General features: G+C 34.4%; 1 protein-coding gene across 2 annotated transcripts; it reads left to right on the plus strand.

The window, feature by feature from the left end:
* Nucleotides 1-3,754: 3,754 nt before the first annotated feature.
* Nucleotides 3,755-20,722, plus strand: LOC110288297 (cysteine-rich secretory protein 3-like). Of its 2 annotated transcripts, none has more exons than XM_085832696.1 (7): nucleotides 3,755-3,826; nucleotides 7,102-7,218; nucleotides 8,302-8,389; nucleotides 10,526-10,671; nucleotides 14,224-14,318; nucleotides 17,221-17,321; nucleotides 20,595-20,722. In XM_085832696.1, exons 1-7 carry the CDS (start codon nucleotides 3,755-3,757, stop codon nucleotides 20,720-20,722), a joined length of 747 nt encoding a protein of 248 aa, XP_085688822.1. The 2 variants fall into 2 exon arrangements, with proteins under 2 accessions (XP_085688822.1, XP_021010344.1); XM_021154685.2 differs by having other exon boundaries at nucleotides 17,233-17,321.
* Nucleotides 20,723-27,060: the final 6,338 nt, after the last annotated feature.

Below are 27,060 nucleotides of genomic sequence, written 5' to 3' on the forward strand. Positions count from 1 at the left end.
AATATTATGTGTAACATCATTCCACCAGAAAATATATTCCAATGCTGGTGGCTTTAAAGATAACTGGAGTTCTTTATCAATATACTTTTGAAGGCATTATCACATTGAATTTTCAAAGGTACAGGAAACAATTATTTTCCAACGCATTCAACAATTTCCTAATTTCAACAATTAGCTTTGAAAACTTCACTTTCTGTGAGGAAATCTTAAATTCTCAAGAGATCATGAAAGGTATAATTTCACACTCATTCTTAAAGGGGCAATTAGTGTTAAATTGTGCATGTATGGGTATCTATTTGCCTTTGAGTAAAGTTATGCTGATGTAAAAATGTGTTCATGGAGACTAGAAATTGTCTAATCCCCTGCATTTACAAGCAATAGTAACACACCATACATAGCTAGAAGAAAGAAAACTCATTATTCTATGTAAGAGCATGAAGTACTCTAAATCCAAGTCATTTTTGTAGCCTCCTTAAAGGAAAAAAATTCCTCACAGCTCTGATAAGATAAAAATTATTTGATTAAGAGTTTCTGAAGCATTTCCTGGCAAATATATACATACATTGTATTCACTAGATGAGCATGAAAGAGCCAGTAAAACTTGTTTCTAATATACAGTCATCACATGATGTCAAAATGTCAGTTAGATGACCAGCAATAAAATCTGGCATGACAAATCCTGTGTCATACTTGGTTAAAGAAGATGTGCTTGCAAAAGCAGATTGTGCCAAAACAGGAACTATGTAGAGTATAAATAGACAGCTGAGACTCTTGTCTGATGTCACCTTTCTTCTTCCTGCAGGACAACGCCTCATTCTACTCTGAAACCAGCAGTAAGTAGTTCTCCTTTATTATGAGATCAAGTTCCTAATGGAAAACACTTACAACTAAACAACAGTAAAATTTTACAGTTAATTACTGCATGTGCGGTTGTTATCAGAATCATACTGATAATTTTTTAGAACAATTGTTTATATTTAATCATATAAAGTGATATACATGATTTTATAGCTTATTTGTTATCTTGGAAATAATTTTGTAGAGAGATAATGGGAGTGAAACTTTTTAACTCTAAAATCAGAAATAATGCCTATGAATTTTTTCCCAGCAGCTCTGTTAGTGATATCTTTAGTAAGACTATGATTCAGGAGTGTAGGGATTTTACTTAAAATCTATTTCTGTACAATGATATAATTTTTTTACAATATGGATGTGAAGGTATCCTTGCCACTGATTTTAAATTTATGAAAAGAAAATTATAGCAGTGACCTGGAAAAAGATGTGCTATTGATGATCATTAGTTGAAAATATAATTTGCCCATAAAATACATTCAAGACAAGCAAAAAACAAAACATATAGTGTTTCTGGTCATAGGTGAATATATTCTGGTAGCTTATAGAATAATTACATGTAGAAATTTTGTATATACCTTATATGACAGAGCACATAAGAACTTTGTGTTTGGGGCAACCAAAAATGTTTCTGGAAAATATTAGGATTTCATGGAACTATTCAATGTCTATCAGAAAAAAATTCTATGCTACTGCAGAAGATAATAACTCCAAAGAACATTTATGGATGTTTTCTTCCATGTGTCTCAATGATGTGCTCTGCTTTTTTATATTTGAACCTACAGTGCCTGTCAATGTATCTAAACTTCTGAATTTGGATAAAAAGTAGTTAAAGTTACAATAAGTATAAATCCTGTAAAATATTAGATAAAGGGATGCAAATTTATGAGACAAAGGTTGGATTACAGAATCGAGTGTTAGAAATTTCAAGAATTGTACATCAGGCCCAGTTCAGAATTTCGGTACTACTGCTGAGCAAATTCAAGGAAGCAAGGACATTTCTTCTTGGAAAAAAATTGTTTTGTAGGAATTGACAAAAGTATTTTTGCAACATTTTTGTCAATAGTGATTTCTAGCAGTTTGGTAGAACATATGCTCTCTGTTGACTAATTCATACCTCAGAAAAACACAACAAAGCAATCAAGAGTGACAATTACCATATTATATTGAAATTTAGAAAATATTACAGTAGATAATTGAGAGAACATGATCCATTAGAATCATGTTATTTTTCCTGTAATGTGCTCATCCTATGTACTTCTGCAGGGGTTTTATTGACATATGTCCATGTCTACATATCCTTCAATGCATTGCAATTTCTGGTTTTCAGAACTGAAGGCTTTAAGATGGTGCTTCTATTTCACTTCTGTTACCTGAGTTCTTATGGGACAACTCATTACTAAATCTCTAATACTGAGATTGCCCATGTGTAGAGTGGAGTATTTAGTCACAGTGTCTCACAACTAGGTTTTCATGAGTTTGAAATGAATCCCATAGAGAGTCACATGACAAGTGACACCAAGCCCATAGTCATAGTGTCTATGTTATTGTGAGTGCCTAAATTATGGCAAGGGGTGTTTTGACATATTTCATAAAAATTACATATTTATGCATTGTATTCATTCCACATATTAATTATAGAGTATTAAAAAATATTCTTAATGGTTAGGGCAAACCATTTGCCTAACAAATTTAAAAAGTAAAGTGTGAGTGCAGTCAAGATGGCTCAGTAGAGAATGCACCAGGTATACAAGCTTGGGGGTCATAGTTCAAATCATCAAGCCCATCTAAAATCCAGATGGGTGTGGCTACATGCTATTCATATCTGGCAGAAGGATGAGTCAGAATGTACTTGGAACTAGTTAGGGAGTGAGAGCAACTGTAATGGTAAGATCTGAGAGCTCTGCTAGATCTTGTCTCAACTTATAGGGTAAAAAGCAATTGACTCAGATCTCTATAAGCAAGCATACATATATATTGCATAGTGACATACATTCAAATGTTTGTGCATGTGTTTGTGTGTGTGTGGCAGGATGTTTTGCATTATACCATTAATAAGAAGATGTGTTCCAAATTCTTTGTTTCAAAATGAAGAGAAAAAACTTTTAGTGAATAAATAACAAACAAATATACATCATATCCTCAGTAGACAACATTCTGGCTAGTTTTATTTCAACTTGATACAGCCAGTGTTATTTGAGTGGAGGATACTCCAGTTGAGAGAAAACTTCCAAACCATCAGGCTGTATGCAGGCAAATTTTTAGGAAATTTTCTCAATTACTAGTTGAGGAAGTAGGCCTCATTCCATTTTGGGTAGTGCCACTTCTAGGCTGGTGGCCCTAAGCTCTATAAGAAAGCAACCAAGCAAATAATTGGGAACAAGTCAGTAACAACACCTGACCATGGTGTCTTCATCAAAACTCCCTCCAGCTTCCTTCGGTGTTTGAGGTTCCACTTTGACTTCTCTCAGTGAGCTGTGATTTGGGACACATAAGCCATATAAGCCTCTCCAAGTTGTTTGTGGTCATGCTGTTTCATCACAGCAATAATAACCAGAACTAAGCCATAGATTTTACCCAGGTTTTTGGAAAATAAATAAAAAAGATTCTGACAGGAGTGATATGATACATTCTCACTTCTTTTTGGAAGATGTATTCCTAACAATATATTTATAACGGGGTAGGAAACATTTATCCAGAAATGGTTAGTCATAACTTGTTAGTGCCCTGTCATGGTAATAACTGGAATACATTGATATTCTTGGAAGGACAGAGAAAGAATTGTTAGACTCCTAGGACCTGAAGAGAGGACCTACATTGATTTCATCTCAGAGCATTTGTAGGTGTGCTTCTCAGAATCCAATGTACTAAACATCATAATTCTCTTCTTTGTTCTCTAGCCATGGCATTAATGCTTGTGCTGTTCTTCCTGGCTGCTCTACTGCGCCCATCCCTTCTCCAAGATAGCTCTCAGGTATGGATAAGGTTTATTATCTTCTTAGAACAATTTAGGCAGTTATGAAGGCTATGAAATTAAGCAATTAGACAACTAGAACAGTCTTCATTTTTTTCTTTTGATTTTTTTTTTTGAGTCAGGGTTTCTCTGTATGACCCAGAACTCACTCTGTAGGCCAGGCTGGCCTTGAACTCAGAAATCCACCTGCCCCTGCCTCCCATGTGCTGGTATTAAAGGTGTGTGCCAACACTGCCCAGTCTTCAAAATTTTAAAAGACCAGAGTGTGTAGTAATCACAAAGTACTCATTGATAGTTCAGAACAGTTGACATTATTTTAAAGTTGTGGCAAAAGAACTTGTATCCCTAATTACAAGTGAATATTGAACATGGTTAGTTAGGTTGATTAAATTAAAATTCTTACATTTATGCAATATCTAAAGGAACAGGCATGCATTCATTACACAAAGATAATATCAAAGAAAAGACTAGAGACAAATATATCATAATACATTTTTTATAAAGAACCATTAGGTGGTATTTTTGCAATATAGATTAAATATAAATATTGATATTAATTTAAAATACCCAATTTTTTAAATGTGGTCAAGAAATAAAAGTTACACGTGATATTTGAACTATATTTTTATTGGAATTTTCCTATCTCTGGATTTATTTCTTAATAGTTTCTGTTTTAAGAATTGTTATTATTTTATATAATCCATTTCTGTGTGGTCCTCACAGGAACTTTGGATGATATTTCAAATAGCACAACTTCATCATATGTACACACACACATACATACATATATATATGTGTGTGTGTATATATATATATATATATATATATATATATATATATATATATATATGTATCTCTTTTTCATAGATAATTTGTGAAAGATTATTTGACTATTTTTAATTATAAAAGTTTGCTAGAATATAGCTAGGGATACACTAAAATCACTTGACGAGAATGCAAAGATCCCTGGGATTGATCCTCAGCCACATAGACACACACACACACAAACACACACACAGACTAATATTCACACAATGCTGTAAGTACATATACAATGTAAACAATAAACATGAGCCAAACATTAACTATGTATTATATTTTCTTTTATTTAGATATTACCACTGAGGCTTTGCCATCCTTTTAAATGATGGAGTATGTAGGACTAGCAAAGATATTTCCCATCTTGTTAGAAAGCTACTAAAAGTTAAAAGCCTAGCACATTGCTGTACCCTCATACTCTTCTCTGGTCTGGGCATTAGAGACAACTGGAATTCTTCAAGAATAGGGAGTGCCAATTACTGGACAAACTTGTTTTAGAATATAAACTTCATGGCTTATTTTTTTTTTTGTTACCATATCCAAATTAGAAATCTAGACACTATTTATAATATAGGTGTTTATTGACATTGTTGGTATTGCTAGTTTCTGAAACTGATTTTGTTTTATTGCACATTTGAACTATCTATTCTCCCTCCATTCCTTCCTAAGCTCTCAATTTTTTCATTGGTCTACTGATATCTCTTCAGAGAATTTCAAGATACAAATAGCAGAGCAAGTCAGAGTCACCTTTGATGAATGAAGTTTTTTTTGAGAGTTATCATGAAGAACTGATTAACCTGACATTCATTTCCATTCCTGTCTTAAATTTGTGCTGTTGTAATTATTAGGTCATATTTCCTACCCAATATAAACTCTTTAACTAGTTTTTATCCTTATATTTCCGTGTTAATAGTATCTCTTTAAAAATATTACCATTGTCTCTCAAGGAAAGAGAAGCACACTTATTGTCTTTTGGAGTTTTCAGTAACCAAGGAAGGTAGAAAAAAGCAGAAAATAATAATGGCTTTCTCAGAAAACATATATTATGTCTTTAGAAAGGTAAGAACCTTAAGTAGGGTTTTCAGTTTAAATGGAATATCTAAGGAGATATTCCTTCATGAATAAGCACATTTACTACTCTTGCAAAGTAAACTTGGTTTCTATTACCTATCTCAATTTGCCTAAATTCATTTGTAACTCCAACTCCAAAGGATCTGCTATGCTCCTCTGGCCTCTATATGCAGTTTCTCATCTATACGAACATATACACTTAGTTAAAAACAAATGCTTTTAGAAAATTATGCCTTTTCCTCAATAAATAAATACTGAACGTTATTGTTACTTTACTTTATAATAAAATATGAGGATTTTCCAACAACGACTTAAAAACATACATTCTTTCTGTCTTAAAAATCACTACTTGTTAAGAAAGAAAATTCACTAGCTGTGAGAAAGTCCTTGGCTCAAGGCATTCATTGGTGCTCTCAGAACATAAAAAACAGCTAGATGTAGACATTTTGCAAATACTGGCAATACAGTACGATTAGATCTATGTGTCAAATGTCTGCACAAATTTGACGAAACTGAGGACTACATGAAAGAGAACCAACTTATCAAAGATTAAGATAAAATGTATGTGCAGGTCTGTCCACTGATAATTAAGCACTAACATCTTGCTCTACACTGTAGAAGAAGAGAGGATTTGAAGTATACTTCCATCAGCAAGGGGTATTTATATCTTTGCCAATTCTTATATCACTTTACCTACCTTTCCCACACAAACACAAAAATGTGTAACTAAATATCAGCTTCTGAGTTAACAACAGGTTTATTTGTGTTCATTAAATTGTAAAGCCAGTAATACTCAAGAAGTTCAAGAACCCATTGCCTACAAATTGACATGAATATTATATTAGACAATACTCTTTGGAGTGATCACAAAATCATATTACATATAAAAATTCTCTTACTGTAATAGATAATTTAATCCACACATATAGTGTCTCTAGACCTCCATAGTCTCACAAGCCTCCAAACTCCGTATCAAAGTCTGGATATCTCTTTCAAAGATATATAATAAATTAAGTGTTTCATTTCTTAAAACTTCCATGCTATAGCCTTATTGTGTGGGAATGACTTAAGGTTCTCTACAATGCATGGGTATTCTTATAGACTTTTCTTAAATAAAATTTGATATTTGTTGCTTAGAAAATGTTTTTACTTTTTTTTTTTACTTTCACTTTGACATGCCATGAATTCATGCTTTATTCTCAAAATTTCTGTTTAAAATGTTTCCGATGAAAAGTAACAGATGTTCTTAAGTTTTAGTTTCTAGGTCAATGTCTAATATTGTCTGAGCACTTTAATAATGAACTTCATTCACTTTAGCCATCATTTTCACCAGTTTATGTAACCTTATCATACACTAATGTGACTTTCATTTTATTTCCCTTTAGGAAAACAGTCTTGAGAAACTTTCAACCACTAAAAAATCAGTCCAAGAAGAGATTGTAAGCCAGCACAACCAATTGAGACAAATGGTTTCTCCATCTGGCAGTGACTTACTAAAAATGGTGAGGGCTCACACCAGGGCAGTGCATTTGGAGAGCTGTGTTTGGAGTCTGGTGATAGCATCTGTGTTGTTTGAAAGAGTCTGGCACTATTGTAGCATCTATTTTTTAAAAATATGTATTGTTTTGTTCATGTGCATGACTATGTATGTATGTGTCTATATATTATGACATGTAAGATCAGAGTTCTTTCTCTCCTTTGTCTTCAGCCATGATATGATTAGAGTAGAATTTACTAAATTCCCTTTATAATAGTGAATCACTGGTGTTATGGAGCTATATCAATTGCAGCCACAGAACGAAAAATAAATCTTTTTACTTTTCTCTTTAGTGATAAGGCACTGTGTTATTGCCTCTCCCTCTCTTAATCTAGGGTCAGAACTTGACCTTTCATTTAAACAGTCGTCTGACTTGGATATAGATTTGAAGCCTATATTTCTTTTAAATTCACTCAACGTGTAAAAAGAAAAACTAGTATTTATGAGGTAACTTTTGACAGGTGTGGAAATAGTGTTTTCCCCATAGTTAGTGCTCCCTGTAGTACAGCAACTGTGTAAAGTCTTTATGGTTCCTGGTGTGATCTCAGTAAGTCATTAGCCTATTAAATAATTTAGAATATTTGGTGAGCTTGGGAAGACAGATTACTTGTATTTCTTTGAAATAGAAAAAGGCATACATAAGTGGGACGAACGCTAGATATAGGTTATGAAAATACCAAGCAGACAATGAAACAGGGAAAATGTACTGTGGAAGATATTCGAAGAGGAAGGAAATAGAACACGTGTGACATCAAAGGGAAACTGTGGGTGAGAGGGCATAGGAGGATGAGCATGCTCAGGAAGACGGTAGAGAAAACCATGTAAAAATAAGATCATTATAAATGTCACAATGAAAGTTGGTAGTATATACACTGACCTAAAATTTTAGATATATAGTATTATATTTATTGACTATGATGAAGTTCATATGGTGCCTACAGAAATCTTGCAGTGATATAAGCTAGTCCTACCAGCCTACCTGCAAAGATAATGTGCCTTTGAAGATGTATTATTATTTATAGCTATCTCCTTTTCTTTTTCTCTCTAGGAATGGAACTATGATGCTCAAGTGAATGCTCAGCAATGGGCAGACAAGTGTACATTCAGTCACAGTCCTATAGAACTCAGGACAACTAGTATGTGAACTCAAAATCACTTATGTATGAATAGACAATAACACAGGAGGGCCCAGTTTCTCGTATTGTGTTAACAAAACTTTTCAAAGTGAACACCTATTTTGAAATTGTCTTTTAAAAGAAGTTAAACATCTCTGGAACAGAATGTCTCAGAGAGGCTACATATTATGCTAATTGGCTGTTTTATGTTTTACAAAAACTCTCTCTGACCATGCCAGCTTTGTGTCTTGTAACTAGATCACAAGTGAAACACGGTAGGGATCATATCTTTCTCTCCTTTAAAGATTAAAGGATGAGACTACTAATTAAAGTAATATGATGGGGCTTGAAATTAGAATCTCTTTTTAATTTTATCCTATTAGTTTTTATTTATGTGTATATGTGTCTTGTGTATATTTATGCACATGTGAACGTATGTGGTTAATCAGAAGAGTGACTCTAGAGATCAGAAGGCATTGTATTTTCGGGAGCTGAAGTTACAGTGGTTTTAACCCATTCCATGTGGATGCTACAAGTTGCATTCAAGTGTGCTAAAGGAGCAGGATATGCCCTTATCTGTTCAGGTGCTTTTCCAGCCCTCTGTAATTAGAATTTCTAAATTTCGATCATTTAAGCCAGTATCTTATCTACCTTGTTTTGTTGGGTATTTTTATATTGTTTATTTGTTTGTTTTTTTGTTTTTTGTTTTTAGTCAAGGTTTCTCTCTGTATTCCAGGTGGTTCTGGAACAGAGTCTGTAGACCATGCTAGCCTCGAGCTCATGGAGATCTGCCTACCTCTGCTTCTAGAGTACTGAGATTAAAGACATGCACATAAGTGGTAGCTTATCTGATTATGTGGCTTGTTCATGTTTATAAGATATATTTTTAATTATAAAAATATTTTTTATCTGAGCAACTCATTCTTCATTTTTTCTCAGAAAATATCTAATATTTTAATTATCTTTCATTACTTCTTTTATTGTTTTTGATTTGGTGAAATACAGATCTCACTGTATAGTACAGGATGTCTTCAAATACATAATCTTGTGTAAGACAGCAATTTGTATGTGCCAAACTCTGTCTTCATTTTTGGTGACTACAACTTATGTACATTCTGGGTAGCTGATAATTATATTAAGTTAAAAATAAGTTATTAGACATACTCTTTACATGTGGAAATATAGAAAGTATGAGAACATATATAAATGGACTATGAGATATAGTACTTCTTGAAACATTAGAAATGGTAATCTCTGGATGAATTTGAAAATCAATTAATTATCCATTATTAAGGTTGTATGTACTTCTTAGCTAGCATTATTTTAATCACATAGTATTTAAAAAGTTTTATTTTAAGTGCTTTAACATTCAGTTAAAGTATAAAGTAATTTTGAATTTGCAGAGATTGAGAAAATACTAATCTATTTATTGGGTGTTAAAAGTTGGTTTTTCTCCATTCTTGGAAGAATATTTAGCTCATGAAAATTTAAATTTATACTTAAGGCATAACCTATAAATGTTAAAATATTGTTTCTTCTATTTTTGTTTTTTTTTTTGTACTTGTAAGTAATGACTATAAAGAAGGCTTACACAAAACAATGATGCTAAATATGTAAAAATTCACATAAAAATCTCTAGTTAGAACAGAAGAGAAATTTAATAAGTTAATATTTGTCTTTTCTAAGACCACACATCAACATTTCTTACATATGAGAAAAACATACAAAATTACACACTCCTTCACACATTTTCACACAGGTATGGAGAGTTTAATGTGTCAATGAATCAACTTAAGGAGAGAAGCTACTTAGAAATAAGACTTCTATATCTATGCAGTTCATATGCTGTTCAGCCCACAAATTGCCTGTGGCTACAGTTCAGATGAATGATCAAGTCTGAAACATGCCTCTAATGAAATAATCAAAAGTCACTGTGAGCAATGTCTTTAAAGAACAGGAATTCTTCTTTGTATAGTCCCCCTCTCTCTCTCTCTCTATCTCTCTCTCTCTCTCTCTCTCTCTCTCTCTCTCTCTCTCTCTCTCTCTCTCTCTCTCTCTCTCCCTCCCTCCCTCCCTACCTCCCTCCCCCACCCTCTCTCTCTCTGTTTTTTTTTTCTTTCCTGCTCCCTTAATAATTGGTCTATTTCTTTACCATAGATTTAAAATGTAGTGAGAATTTGTTCATGTCATCTTACCTTGCACCATGGTCTTCTGTAATCCAAGGATGGTATAATGAATACAAAGATGTTACGTTTGGTGTGGGCCCAAAGCAAAATGATAGTGTGGTCGGACATCATACTCAGGTAAGAAACAATATTTTCTCTATAAATGAGAGGCAAGAAAATTATTTGAATTACTTGATCAGGGCTGCACATCAGCTTTGTTTGGCTCCTGAAGGAAAATGAGAACAATTTTCCTTAAGTTTTCTTTCCAAAACCCCTGTCAGCTGATTTCCAGACAAGTGCGGTGACTGCATAAGCAATAATTATACAATTGTGTCTCAATTCAGGCCACTGTCAAATAGTGCCTACCAAAGCTAAGAGAGAAAATAAAGTGCTAAGGGAATTCTGAATGGCTGATTGGAGAGAAGATCCAGATATGGTATAGGCAGATGTCTAAGTCAAGTGTTGGTTGGTTTGTTTGTCCAATAAAACATCATGAGAAAAAGCAAAGTGGGAAGGAAAGTGTTTATTTGGTTTGTACTTCCAGGTTGCTGTTCATCACCAAAGGAAGTGAGGACAGGAACTTAGACACTGCAGGAACCTGGAAGCAGGAGCTGATACAGATGCTATGGAGGGTGTTACTTGTATGCTTCCTGTGCCTTGTTCAGCCCTCTTTCTTATAGAATCTAGGACCACAGACCCAGCGATGGGCCAACAACCATGAGCTGGGAAGTCCTTCATTGATCAGTAACTATGACTTACATCTATATCTTAGCGAGGCATTTTCTCACCTGAGGTTCCTTCTTCTCTGATGACTACAACTTTGTCAAGCTGCTACACAAACCAACCAGTAGAACTGTCCCCTTGTCAAGTTGACACACAACCATCTCTATTCCTTTTAAGCTACAAACTTTTTTTCTTATTTATCCTCAAGATCTCACATTTAAATACAAATAACTTTAAAAAGTCCCACAATACCTAAAAATTCAAAATGTCTTCTAAAAGTTTAAAGTTTTTCAGTAGTCCATTCTGGTAAAAATATAAATTAAATGTAATGTATTTTTCAAGAGGGAGGAAGCACAGCATGATCATAATCTGAAACAAGCAACTGCTAAACCCCAACAATTTAAATAACTCAATGCCTAGTGTCTGGGATCCACACATGACCTTCTGGGCTCTTCCAAATGGCTTGGATCACTTCTCCAACTCTGTATCCAGCGACTTAGGAAGCTTGTATTTTAGAATTCTGCTGGCTCAATTTCACTGATGTTGCTGTTATTGGTGGTGGTGGCATGGTATTTTAATTTCCAAAATCCTGAGGTCTTCTGCTGCAACTGGGCTGTAATTTCAGGAATAGCTTTTCATAGGCTCTCTACCTGATACCAAGTCTCAAATTCATTGCATGACCCCTTCAGTCCTGGGCCTTCAACTGCCACTGAGGTTTCACCTTAATTAATGGCCTCTCCTGGCCTCCAAGAATGCCAAACGTCAGCTATTTTCCATGAATGCCAAAGTCAGCTATTTTCCATGAATATTCCATGCCTTCAAAATTAGTAACATCGCCAAGTCTGGCAGGCAGCAAAAGGTACAACTTTGGCCACATAATCTGGAAGGAAGCTTCTCTGTGCTCTCAGGGAAACACTTCCCAGAAGATTTCACCTTAGTTTTGCTCTAGCTAACAAGAACTGCAGAATCTTAAAGTAAAATAGAAAATGACCCTAATAGAGTCTTTAATCTTCCCTTTGAAATTTCACATGCCAGGCCTCCCTCTTCAGTACTGTTCAACATTCTTATCTTCCAAGCTCCTAAATCTTCCCTCAGATCTTTTAATATACAATGGCTTTTCTAGCTCAAAGTTCCAAAGTCCTTTCAAAATCCTCCCTAAAATATGATCAAGGATGTCACAGCAATACCCCACTATGATTTTACCAAAATATATCTGCAATATATTCAGGGTTCTCTAGCGTCACATATCTTATGGAATGAATCTCTCTCTCTCTCTCTCTCTCTCTCTCTCTCTCTCTCTCTCTCTCTCTCTCTCTCTCTCTCTCTCTCTCTCTCTTTCACATTTATATTTGAGATCCTAAAAGGATGTACCTCAAGGGATACTGCTACCTATTCTAAATTTATAATGCATTTAAGGTTGTATTAGGGGTAGCTATATCATATTACAAATTATTGTGATCTAATTATTGTTTACGCATTTGTGATTATATAAAGGATAGTCATATCTTATTTGGCATTATTATCACCTAGTTATTGTTTGCATTTGGACCTGAAATATGTTTTGTGTCAAAATGACTTGCAAGGGATGGATTATGATTGGTTGCCAACATGACCATATCTGGAATGAACTACAACCAAAAAAGAACACATATCTGTTTTCTGGATCTGAAGGCTAAAAGACAATATGTCTTTTTTCATGATTTTGAGTTTGGAAGACACAAGCTTTTGATGAAGATACTGAGGTGGGATCACAAACTCACACACACACACACACACACACACACACACACACACACACACACACACACACACTTTTTGATCTGTATCAACATATTCTTTAATCCAGATCTTGAGGCATACCTTTAATCTGGGCCTTATTTTCTGCTAGAGGCCTATATAAAGACAATGAAAAAAGAGAAGGTTCTTTCACTCTTTACATGCTTATATTTCCTTCTCCACCATTCACTGGAGTCTACTTCTTTAGGATTCTGTGTTATACAGAAGACCATTTGAAATATGTATTAATGTAGTATTGAGAAACTACTAGATTTTTGGACTTGCCATTCACAGCTGGTCATTGCTTGGTTAGTTGGATTGCGGTCTGTAAATCATTACAATACACATACACATTCATTTCATAAGTTCTATGACTCTAGAGATCCTTGACTAATGTAGCAGCAAGCAACTCCAATTCCTTGATCTGATCAGATCCTACAGGCTGAGATACTTGAGCAGAAACCTGGTTTCAGGAAGGAACCAGAAAATTCAAGATCAGATCTCTACACAGAAGCACTCACCACACACAACTTTCAGGAAATATAAATGATTACTGAGTGGTAGCCTTTGTCCAGACTTGACCAGAAAGGTTTGCATGTCAGTCATGAAATCTGTCCAATTGGGAAGGCAGATACTGATGGCCATGTGTTAGCATCCAACTGAACACCTCTTCTGTGATTCTGGGAGGAATTCATGGACCCTTTGATGTCTGACTAGGAATTGACATAATATCCAGGTTATTCTCTTGTAGTTTATTGTCACATGCCTAGAAGTTAGGAAGCAGAGAAATTCTATATCTCCCCAGGGTCTTCCTGGTATCCATGGCTTTATGATGTCTTTCATTTTGACATGAAGCTCATTGGCCTCAGCCCAGCCTTTTGCTTTTTCATCATCTTGGAAACTGTCAACAATGCACTAGAAAACACCAGCGTTTCTGAGATGAGGCTGGAACAGTTTCCAGCCTCCCTAAACTCCCTTATGTGCGTTCTGTAAGCTTTACTGGAGTAGCTAATCAAAATAGGCTCTGAGGGTTCTTTTAACATTTGTAGTCTGATTCAATCATTTAAGTAAGTCCAGAAGGCATATAGTAACAAAGTATACCATCGGTGTTTTAAGTTTACATTGTCTATTTGTTTTTCTGCATTATTTTTTTCTCTGACACATGTTCCATATTCACTCCTGGGTGTGCAGGTTGTTTGGAATTCAAATTTACAAGTTGCATGTGGAGCTGCTGAATGCCCTAAAAATCCACTGAGATACTTTTATGTTTGTCATTATTGTCCTGTGTAAGTATGCAATTTAGAATTCATTTTCAACAACATCAAATGCAATTTAACATTTTTAATTGTTGTAGTGCAAAAAAACGATTAAAGATATACATTATATATGGAAAGGGAAGTGCAAACTTTTAAATACTTCCCTTAGTTGATACTTACTATACAAAATTCATGAAATGGCTAACTCATCAGTTCTATAAATCACACTCAGAAACTTTCACTGTATGCTTAAATTTTTTTTCTTTTTCCCCTTCTGTTGGAGTTTCTGGACTCATGGTGACCACAAAATATAGGATTTGTTACTGTCAAATATTCAATTATGGCTAAGTTTATACTTTACAAAGGACTCTGTTAATACTAGGAAAAGGGTGATCATTAGTGAATAACCCAGGATACTGATTGCAGAGTTTCCACTGAAGTAGTCCTACGTATGATTATATAGGCTGTTATCTTTCCTTGTAGTTATTTATCTTTTGAGAATTTTATAAAGGAGTACTAAATTTGCATAATTCTCACCCTTCCAACTATTCCTCCCAATCTTCCAAGCCCACATTCCCTGTCAAATCCATTATGCCATCTTTAAATTATATTGTTATACACCCACATGTTCTATACATATATGCATATATCATAGCATACATCTATACATATATGTATATATAGCACACACATAGTACCATTGAGTTAAGTTAGTAGTGCTCTGATGTTTAAGTGTTTGGGGTTGACCACTTTGTACTGGATAACCTACCAAGAGTCTCCACCCTGGAGATTCCCTTTCTCAACATCCATGATTATGCAAAACTCTATCCCAAGCAATATAGCTTTGGTTGCCTCTCAGTACTTGGAGATGAGACCCTTTTGCTGAAAATATCACACACTTCAGAAATAGGAGCTAGAGGAGGTGAACTGGAACTGACTTGGAAGGCTACTTCCTGTAGACCATCTCTTGTAGTATTAGAATATGCTATGAAAACTGCTAAGGGAGAAAATAATCAGCAATTGTATTTTTCTGTAAAGCCATAACAATGAATAGTCCAGTTGCTATTTTTCAAGGTCTTATGTTTATGGATCTATTTATGCATGTGCACATATCCACAAAGACCAGAAAAGAGCATTAAATCCCCTGGACCTGGAGTTAAAAGTGGTTATGACCTATTTTCCATGGGTCTTGGGAATCAAATTCAAATCCTCTGTGAGAAGAGGAAATTTTCTTAACCACTGGACCGTCTTTCCAACCTCTTGTTGTTACCTTATACCTATAAGAATTTATTAAATCAAACTTCAAAGTCGTTTTAAGAAGTCTTTAAAATATTTTAAATAGTTAGGAAAGATAAAAATCTTAACTCTTTCTTTCTCAGAATTTCCTAAATATACTAAAAAAACCCATTCATCCAGATCTTGATTTTAAAATTAAAAGCTTACTAATGAAACAGAAATAAACCGTTTGAACTCTTCCAAAAATTACAGTGAATAGGACGAATGTATATTCATAACATGCCAACGTTTTTCATTTCAAAAGATTGTAATTATATTTGCATGTCTCTCTGTCCACGTGTGGTTTGTGCACATTGATGTAGATGTCTGTGGGGGCCAGAGTTATCAGATTGCCTGGAACTGGCATCACAGATAGTTGCAATCCACCTGAAATGGGTACTGGGAATCAAAACTCCATGTATTGCCCAAAGAAATAGGCACTCTTAGGTGCTGCGACATCTCCCCAGCTTTATTTGTACCTTTTCGTATAGGAAACCTATACAAGAGGAGGGTGAAGGTCTTTCTATATCAATTTTTAAAATGATTCCATCGTATACTGTAGGTAATACAGATGGTGTAGCATGTCATTTCAAGAGAAATATTATGAAAGAACTTTCAAGCATGTTTCTGTTATTAAGTATAATACAAGGAAGGAAGCTACTGGAAATCATCCAGCTGTCAGGTCAAATAAGAAGCATCTTGAACCTAGGAGAGTCAGATATGAATAAAGAGAAGCAAGTGACAGAGGTTGTGCAATACTTTGTCTCTTCTCTTAGATTGCTCATAGACTCTATATGCTGTGTTCTGCATATAGAGTAGTGGTTGTGCTAAAAGCCTTTGGACTGTACACACACACACACACTCACACACACACACACCTTGATGCAATGAAGAATCTGAATTTTCCTATGACAATCAGTAAAGTGATTGTCCTAATTAGGCAGTGTAGCCACAATCAGAGAGTACTGCTATGTTTAGAAGATATTTATAAAATCTCTCACTTGAATATCCTCATTTTTGATAAGCATAAAGTCTTATAACTTCCTGCTACATTTAGAGACTATCAAACCTTCATATGCATGGGGCCTTTCACAATTACTCATTTAAGTTCTTGAAACTCAACCTGTCACTTGGTAACCTGTTCTATATTACAGGATTTACAGCTTTTTTCTGTACCTACCTAATCTATGAAAGTAGCTTTTCCACATAACCTATATTGCACTGTCTTAGGAATTTTCCAGGCTTATCAAGTAATGAAGAGGGTATTTTAACATTAAAATCTCTCTTAACCTTTAGACTTTATTTCAGTTTCTCGGGTTCTAAGATAATGGTTGATGAAAAAAAGTGTTCATGGATTGATTACTTCCTTACTATACATCTATGTCTGAATTCTCTTAGAAAATGTTAGGTTTTTGTTATGGTATTCAATTGAAGGTTTGTAACAGTAATCCAAATATATATATATATATATATATATATATATATATATATGTATATATATATATTTACATGTCTAAATCTATGAATCTATCTATCTATCCTTCTATCTATCTATCTATATATCAACTATCTATCCATCTATCTATCTATAATTTGATGATATATGCAAACATTAGTGTGTAAAGAGAAAAATTAAAATCAACTGATGATTTTGCAGATCGAATTACAGTGGCCATTATCCAAGCCGGCCATACCTAGCTTACACAGCAAGAGCACCATGTGCCAGTTGTCCTGATCACTGTGAAGATGGGCTGTGCAGTAAGTTTATTAACATACCAATATCACAACATAGAATGACAATCTGCTTTAAGATTTAATACTTGCAATAGACAAAAATGTACTTAACATCAGTTAAATTTTTTCAATTAATTTATTTACTCCCAATTTATCTCAATCACAGCTCCCTCCTCCTCCCTCACACAATCCCTCTTCCACCCTTCCCCTTCACCTTTGAGAAGTAGGAGTTGACCCTCTGGGTATCAGCCCACTGTGGCAGCTTAAGTCATTAAATCACAGCAGGACTAGGCACAACTTCTCCTACTGAGGCCAGACAAGGGGAACAAGATCAACAAGGAGATACAGTGTAAGGATAAGACCCCCTCCAGTTGTTTTGGAAACCTGCAAAGGTTAAATTTTACATCTCCTACATATGTTAACATCATTTTTTATGAATGACAGATTTTCTTCTGTTTAAGATGTGTGTACTTTTGACATACAAAATAGTAATATTTAGGTTAGTGTAAAGAAACATTTAAAGTCAGTGAACACTTGTAACTATATTGGAATTTTTGCTACTGAAGTCTACAAAAGTATTTCTGAGGATGTAATTTTATACAATTTAAAGTGAAGTTTCTTATTCTCAAACTTGGCATTTTAAAAAGAGAATGCAGTACAAATTTATGGAGTTGAAATAATAAAACCAGAGTAAGCACAGAGAAAGAAAACAGATACTAAATTTTTTTGCACAGCAAGGAACTTAGCACAATAAATTTTTAGGCTACTCCAGAGCATCAATAGATTTTTTTTATTAAATTCAATTTTATTTACTTGTGAATGTATTTGTGTCTTTCTAAAAAGTCCAGGCATACACATGTGTGTCATGGCACATATATGTGATCATGTGTTGAAGTTACAGGACAGTTTAAATGGAATTGTTCTCTCCTTTCATGGTATGAATATGGGAGACTGACAGCAAATCACCAGTCTTAGTGTCAAGAGCATTACCCTGAGCCATTTCCCTGGCCCAGCAACAAAGTATTTATAAAAATGGAATATGGTACCAAAATTAATATATTACATTCTGGTGGAAAACTTGCTAGAATTTTTGTGCATTTCTGAATGAGTTTGGGAATTCTTCATGAGTCATTTGTATAGATAATATTTTGTATGTACTTATGATATCAATAATATAAACTAAAGAAGAGAGATCCATACATTCACAACTTTGCTTTGTGCTTATAAAACACCCCATCCTATTAGAAACAGCCAATTGAAGGACTTTAAACAAGAATAGAAAAGTAAAAATCCTTATTTTTTATTTTAGCTATTTATAAATTTACTTATTTGTGATTTAGGCTGTTATTATTTTTGAAATAGGTTCTCATTATATAACCAATGCTCACCTAGAAATCAGTGCTCCTGGTCTTCCTATACCTTTCTCCCAAGTGTTGTGGAAATTGTGTTTTATAAAGAGCTCTTAGAAAAAGGATAATGAAAGAGCCAACTATGAGGTTTAGATTCAGAATCATACAGTCATCCTTACATTATTATTGCAAAAGGTATGAAAATTGATTGCAAAGAGAAAGGACATAGAATAATAATATATTTTTGTTAATTGTACTTGTTTAATGCTGATGAATATATCATCTATGTGGGAATGGAAAGAGGATTGTGCATGTGCCAGTAGTAATACTTCTTGGGGTATGAAATTAGCAGTAACATGATTGTAGGAGCTTGTTTCCATAAATACAATGGTCCAGATGTTAAATAATATCTTTTTTTAATTCTTTGGTAATTGGGAGTTTCCAATTTTCTGAGAGTGTATGAGCTAAATGTAAATTTGTGAGCTCTGGATACATATCAAAGACATGACAATCTTATAGGGTAATGAATTTAGAATAAGTTTTCTTGAGTTTGTAGCTATTGGTGAATACGGTATGTAAGTATCTAATAATTAGATCAATCTTCTCCACTACATACCTTTCCAAATCTGTATTCATAAGATTACCTCCTCTGACATGAAAAACAGAACATCCTAGAATGAAGTTAATGTCTATAACATGTCATTTTAAGGGCCAGCCTCAGGGATTTTGCCTAGCCCTCCCCAATCCCCCTATGGCTAACCCTATGTGCAGTCTCCTAGATCTCTAGGCTAGCTTGGTAAGCTAACCAAACCAGTTTAACCCAAAATGCTTGAAGCTACTGCTCACATTTTTCAGACCATCCATCCCCTATGGCTGGCCTGCAGAAAGCCAGCTACTACTCACTCAGTTCCCCTTAGTCCCATGAAATAAAAACACTAAAGACTGATATTATATTAGGTAGATTTAAAACAGTAAATCTCCAACCCCAAAAACACCCATGCAAAGAACACATAACTCAGTTAATATAAATTCTGGGCAAATATACCCTACACTCTTATATTACTCAGCTATGAAATCCCTATCTACTTTTACTTCCTCCAGGCCATATGAATCTGCTCCAACTTCTACCTCTTCCTCCATCATCTTCTCTCTCTGTCCACACACTCCTCTTGTCTTCTTCCACCTTTCTCCTCTCTCTAAAACTTTCAGCTCTGCCTTTCCTTCCACTGCCCAATCACAGGCTCTAGCCTTTAGATTATATCTGACATCATCTGAGTATGTGATCTACTCCTCCTCTGGGCACTCCTCTTGAGGGAGTAGATAATACAAAAAGCAATCCACAAGACATGTCTAGTATATTCACAGAAAGAGGCAACTATGCACAGTTGATATAGAACATTTTAATAAAACTTGTTTTGCTGAGAATATATAAATAGTTAAATATTTAAATAGTTTAAATATTAACTATATTAAATTTTAAAAGTACTTGCATAATAACCACCATTTTAGTGATGTTCTTTTTAATGCTTATTTTTTATTTCATATTATGAATATTTGGTTGCATTTATGTGCATGTGTTTATGTGTACCACATTCATGCTTGTTTACCCTGGAGACCAAAAACAGGTATTGGAACTGAAGGTGCAGGTGGCCTTAAACTCCCATGTCGATGGTGAATACCAAAACCAGGTTCCCCATAAGAATACCAAAGGATCCTAATCAGTAATCCATCTTTACAACAGCTAGACAGTCCAGTTCTACAAAGAACCACTTAATTTAATTTTCATGAGCTTTTGTGAGTGAAGAAATCAATCAATTACACAAAGCTGCAGTTTAAAAGATATCCATTTATTTGCTCAATCCCCTGTTCCAATTCATATAAATATTATTTTGTTGCCATTAACAGAGGAAAATAATAATGAAGTAATGATTTTTTTTCTTTATTTCAGCCAAGAGTTGTAAATATCAAGATTTTTATCCTAAATGCAAATATCTGATGATGAAGCTATCCTGTAACCATCCACTGCTTATACAAAGGTGCCAAGCTACATGCCGCTGTAAAGACAAAATTCACTAAGTTTCCTGTACACACAGCAAGGACCAAGTAGAGAAAGATGATATGCTCTATTCATGCTTTTCACATCCCACCAAGAATGTATAGATTTAATATATTGAAATAATTCCAGATGGTAAAGGCTCTGTTTCTTCTATTTCTTTCTATTCTGCAGAAATCATTTACCCCAAATATTTTAAAATAACAAATTTGATAATACCTTTGGACCTTGAATATGAAATATGTGACACATTTATGGAGTCAAATCTAGCCCATGTTTATACACTGTCTGTATGACTAAAATCACTGAAATTCATATGAATAATGTTCCCAGAGCACAATGAAGGAAATAGAAAACATATAGTTCCTCTGTACTGGTCAGTCATCTTTTCTAGCTCTACCTAGTTAACTCTCTCTGGAGAAAATTCACATTAATTGTCTTTTATTTTTTTTTCTCACTATTCATTAATCTTCACATTCATCATATGTAGCCTCCCCTTCCCCAGCTTCCCAGCCTTAAGGGTTCCACTGTTTACACCTGGATGGAGCTTGCAGGCTCAATCGTTCTGCCACGCCCACTGCTGGAACCTGCCATTTTGCTGTTCCGAAGCCATCACGTGGTCACCCTGCTATTGGACCCCAAGATTATTTGGCAGGAATTGGGCTCCTCCCCCTTCCTTCATAACTGAGTGCCGGAATAGTAAAAATTGAACCTTGAGCAGAGACCTTGTCTTGGTTCCTTCCTTATCTCGCGCAGCCCAGCCCCTCTTCTCTTCCAGGTTTCCAAAATGCCTTTCCAGGCTAAAACCCAGGTTGTGATCTACTGGCTAGACACAACAATCATAATCAGTGGTTTAAATTCTAAACTACTATTTACATTTTAGTTGTTTTTTTTTGGGGGGGGGTTGTTTTTAAGAATGATATAAAAAGTACCTAAGTCAGCAGAATTTGCTGGTTCAGGGGACAATGACCTTTGTTGCTTTAGAAAAAAAAAATCTTAATCTTGGCATATTCATCTTCTCTTAGTATTTATTTAAACTGGTTATTTGGGCTTTGTTTACACCAATATGACATTTTAATATTTTACTTAATTATTTATTTACATTAAAGTTGTGAGCCTTCAGAAGTGTTTATTTTAATCAATGTTTACCCCAATTAATAATCGATAGTGAATCCAGTTTGGCAAGTACTCCTGACATTACTCTACCATGCTATATACAATGTATAAACCTATGCGAGGTCACACATCCTCCATACAGTCTGGTGAGCAGTGTGGAGCTTAGATCATTCTTAAAAACTCAACATTCAGATTCAGTTATCCTAGCTGGACATCTTGTGAACTGGGCTAATTCTGAAGTACCATAGAATATAACATCGGGCATAAAACCAATGAAAGTAATCTACATTCCCTGGTCTCAATGCAAAAACAAAATGTGTGCAGCCTAAGAACCAACACCCGATCCCCACAGATCCACTAGTCTTACAGAAATATTTTCCAAAGAGAATTTCTTTTTTTTTTATTAGGTATTTTCCTCGTTTACATTTTCAATGCTATCCCAAAAGTCCCCCATACCCACCCTCCCAATCCCCCCAAAGAGAATTTCTTAAGGGTACAAAATCTAAGAAAAAAAAAAAAGGAATTTTGAAGAAGACATGAACAAACAGCTCAAAACCAACTAACCCAACTAACTCAAAACTCAAAACCAACTAACCCAACAAACAAGCAAGCAAAACAAAGAATATACTGACAAATGAAATGATGAAGATAATTCAGAATTTAAAAACTATATTCAGTAAAAGAAAGAAACTCCACCTGAATATATAATGGGATTAAGAAACTAACAAAAGCTCTGGAAAAGGAAGTTGAATGGATTAGATAGATGATAGAATGTCAGGATTTAGAGAAAAAAAAACTGAAGAATTAGGTCCTTAAAGCAAAGAATATAGGAAATTAAATACGCACACACACACACACACACACACACACATATAGAGGAAGAAAGCATGCAAAAAAAATCGTGTACTATGTAAACACCAAACAAATCTTGGAAGTATAGGCATTGAAGACAGAGAAAAATCCCAAATCAATGGCATAGACTATAATTTCAACAAGATAACAGACTCCAAATTAAGCACATAATAATCATTCTTACACAGGAAGCTCATATAACTCCAAGTAAATAAAACAAGAAGAGAGATTCTCACTAAATATGAATAGAGCTCTAAATATTTAGAACATAGAGAGAATCCTGAAAGCTGAAAAATAAAGAACATAGGGCAAATATAAAAGACAACTCATCAAATGATTGGGTGATTCCTCAGTAGAAACCATGAAATCAAGAGGAGCCTGGAGCAATGTATTTCATATTCTAAAAGACTATGGGTGTCATCCTAGATTCCAGTCCTCAGTAAACATATCTCAATAGCTAAAAGAGAAATAAAAAAATTCATGATAAAGCAAAAGAATTCATGCCCACCAAATTAGACCTAGAAATAAAACTTCAGACTGAGAAGAATAAGGAAAGAGTTGGGGTCATAAAAAGAGAATAGATGAAATTATAACTACTGAAAAACAAATTACAACTAAGAACACAAACAATAGTAACAACAAACAACAGCAAGAACACCACCAACAAAACCAAAGGGAAAAGAAAAAACAATCAAAAACACCAAGGCAAAACAAAACAAAATGGCTACTCTCCTCCCAAGAACATTGTGTCTATTTCATTCACAGCTCTAATAGGATAAAATTTATTTGATTAAAAGTTTTTGAAGCATTTACTGGCAAATATATACATATATTATATTCAATAGATGAGCATGAAAGAGCTAGTAAAATTTGTTCCTAATATACATACACGAAATGATTGGATCTCTATTTCCTTTGCCTCTCTTGGTTTTTTCTTTTCTTTTCTTTTCTTTTCTTTTCTTTTCTTTTCTTTTCTTTTCTTTTCTTTTCTTTACTTTTCTTTTCTTCCTTTTTTTTTGTCGTTGTTGACTTGGCTTGTACAATTACAATATGATGGTTTTTGCTTTGACTTCAATTATATTTTGTTAAATAATTAAGAAATTCAGAAATATTATCTGGTAAATTATATTTTTCCTCTATTTTAATCCAGTTTTTATTTTGTCTCTTTTTTTCTGAGCTTATAAATGTTCTGCTGTTCCAACTTCCTTTATTTTGATATTATTTATATTACATGTGTTCTTTGACAATTTTCTATACTTAGATGAAGTAATCTAATGAATTTCAAAGCCATTGCACTTGTCTATTTACTGTTTAAACCCTTTGACACAATTACACCTTCCTCACAACCACTTTTCTTACATTTATACCTTTGTCTTTTATCACACACAATTTTTAACTACATAGTCTGTGTGACAGCAGGTTTGGATCTGGACTTTTAACTCTGTTGGATTCATTTATAAGTCTTCTAATAAGTCCTTTCCCCAGAATACACTGGTAAATAATAGTTTAGCAAAGTTGAGCAAAGGGTACTATGACCCATCATTGATACATGACTGAACAGTGACCAGCTCATTCTTGCCTAATCCCAACTGAAAGCAACATCAACTACTTTGGGTCACCATCGTGAGGATTGTACATAGTAGAAGATAACATGTTGTGGCTGGGCAGTGGTGAAACAGGCCTTTAATCCCTGCCCTTGGGAGGCAGAGGCAGGTGGATTTCTGAGTTCTAAATCAGGCTGGTGTACAGAGTGAGTTCCAGGAGAGCCAGGGTTTCACAGAGAAACCCTGTCTGAAAAAAAAGGGTTGATGAGGAGCAGGGCAGGGGGAGGGTATAGGGGACTTTTTGAGAGGAAACTAGGGAAGGGGATAGCATTTGAAATGTAAATGAAAAAAGTATCAAATAAAAAAAAAAAAGAAAAGCAGAAAAAAAAAAAGAATGTAGTCTTTCCCTACCAGACTGAAATAAAGTACTCTGACCATTAAAAAAAAAAAAAAAAAAAAAAAAAAAAAAAAAAAAAAAAAAAAAAACAGCAAAGGAAAGGTAAAAAAGAAAAATTAATAAAGAAGTTAACATTTTGAAGTCCTTCTCCTGATTAATGGTTCTACAAAGGTTTTTTTTTCTTTTCTGTTTATTCACAATGCTCCCTGAAACTTAGAGGAGATGGTATAAATGTCTATTTTAGGACTGTACACTCACCCATCATTTATTATCATCATTAAACAATTATAAGTACCTTTTGTTTATTACAAAGGGAACACTCTGATGGAAAGAGCATGTACTGTCACATTTGACCATGGTAAGAAAGTATTTACAAGGCACTAGGGCCATGTCAACTTACTTATACAGCAATATCATGCTACCAGTCAGTGCTTAAGACGTCTTCATGTATAATTTTTTGACGGAGTTTACAGTAAGATGCATGAATTTATCCCCATGGAGTGGACATCAAATGCCAACAGAGACCATGTAGTTACATCCATAACAGTCACACTATTACCACACAGGTGAGGACATCTTGCCTGTCAGTTTGGCACCGTACAGTTCACAGTTAAGACCAAGGAGACACCTCTCATATTTTGCTACTAGATTATCAAACTTAGACAGGAATCAGGTGAATCACAGGTTAGTTTTGACAGCACAAGTTACAGAATTATTTTCATTTATTCTCATTATTGTCAGTAGGGAGATTGTGTATAACATGGGAGGCTTAAAAAAAAGTACTCTTTTGACCTTAAATGCCAGGTTTGAGCAATAGCAAGCAGGGTCATCCATGAGAAAAGAATGGGAGTGAAAGATGCAGGAAGGATTTTGGGAGAGGGTGAAGGGAAAGGGAGCAGTGAGCAGATGTAAAGTCAATAAGTAAGAAACTAATTAAATAAATTAAATAAAAAAAGTACTCTCTCTAGCTAGATAACATATTCACAACAAAGTGAAGAGAATCTGTTACCAAAATGTGTTTTATGAGTAATATCTGAGGGAAATGAAGTGTCTGACCACCTCTCACTGTGGTAGTCTAAGTATTAATGTATCCTTCATGTGCAAAGAAGTCTGGTACCTAAGCAGTAAGAAGGTCACATCTCCATGAGTATTTGCTCCATTGGCTTCCATATTTCATGATGTTTCACTGTCTAGATCTTTTAGAAAAATGAAGAAGCTCTTTCTCATGGTGTCTGTGTGTGTGTGTCGCGCGCCCGCATTATGTTTTACCAGAGTTGTTTTTTCAACTGTGAGAATACACTGTAGGCCATCACGAATATTAGGATGATTTCACAATAGAGACATAAGTAATTAAAAAAAAATATATACCACTGTAATATATATCCCCCAGTGAGTTATTTAGAGTTTCCAATTGGTACTCATCTTAATTTTTGAAAATTAATTATTAGCACAAAATGGTCTTCAAATTGTTTTTATTCTAAGCACTTTTCTTACTGGTTCTGTGTATTTTGTGACAGATTTTGGTAATTACAGCACTATAGGCTTTAGTAAGACCTATAGGAAGATGAGTGATATCCACTTTTCAACTTTCTGTGTTGCCATGGTGACACCTTCTATCTGATACTTAGAGGAAGGTTGTACCATATACAGTACGCATTACAAACTGTGTAGATGATTGTCAGAACACTATTACGTGAACTAGTGGTTCTGTAGAAGGGATAGATTACTCCCACATGAGTGTTCGTCAAGATTTTACTTATCCCATAGAGGGTTTTGGTACAGACATGCAGCATCATTTGGTAAGGGTGGTATTCAGAACCCTATTACACAATAAAGCCTTTAGGAATAAATACTCAGTGTAAATTGAATAAATGTTTTATCTTGACTCAACTATTGTAATAAATATGGTTGAAATTTGACATCTCCACGAAATAGATTATTTTATTTATTCTGTAACATTTGAATATAGGCACATTCTAAGATTATGTGAAGATACATCCAAGCCATTATCAGCACTGGGTATACATTGAAATAAAGGGATTATATATTGTTTAGGCATATTCTACCCAAGTGGATAAAGAGAGAACAGTCTAGATAATTCTTCTTTGAGAAAAATAGTAGATGGTCATACACATAAAGTTTGCTGACCTGCCCTTCAGATCAGTTAAGGAATAAGATTGCATGTATCTAAGAGTGAAAGTATGTTTGTTCTATTTTTTTCTTTTTTTGATGGAAGTCAAAGGCCTATGTAAAGCAGTTGCCAAGAGAATGATCACAACCAAAATGTTTTTAAACTATGAAACTTTAAATATTATATAAACTTGAAGACACATGGAAAACATATTCTGCCTAGGATTTATAATATCAAAGAAAAAGAACTACAGAACAAGTAAATATCAGAGTGGGTGTGGGTATGAAAGATGCTGAAATAAAATAATGTGACAGCACTGTA

The sequence above is a fragment of the Mus caroli genome, unplaced genomic scaffold (assembly GCF_978045245.1).
Source record: "Mus caroli unplaced genomic scaffold, Mus_caroli_1 scaffold_18, whole genome shotgun sequence".
NCBI classification, from domain to species: domain Eukaryota; kingdom Metazoa; phylum Chordata; class Mammalia; order Rodentia; family Muridae; genus Mus; species Mus caroli.

Excerpts from the sequence above, each read along its gene's own strand:
- LOC110288297 (XM_085832696.1), top strand. The coding sequence starts at position 3,755 with ATGGCATTAATGCTTGTGCTGTTCTTCCTGGCTGCTCTACTGCGCCCA. Across the intron at positions 10,672-14,223 it reads TGGTCGGACATCATACTCAG|GTTGTTTGGAATTCAAATTT; the intron begins GTAAGAAACAAT and ends CTGGGTGTGCAG. Across the intron at positions 14,319-17,220 it reads GTTTGTCATTATTGTCCTGT|ATCGAATTACAGTGGCCATT; the intron begins GTAAGTATGCAA and ends ATGATTTTGCAG.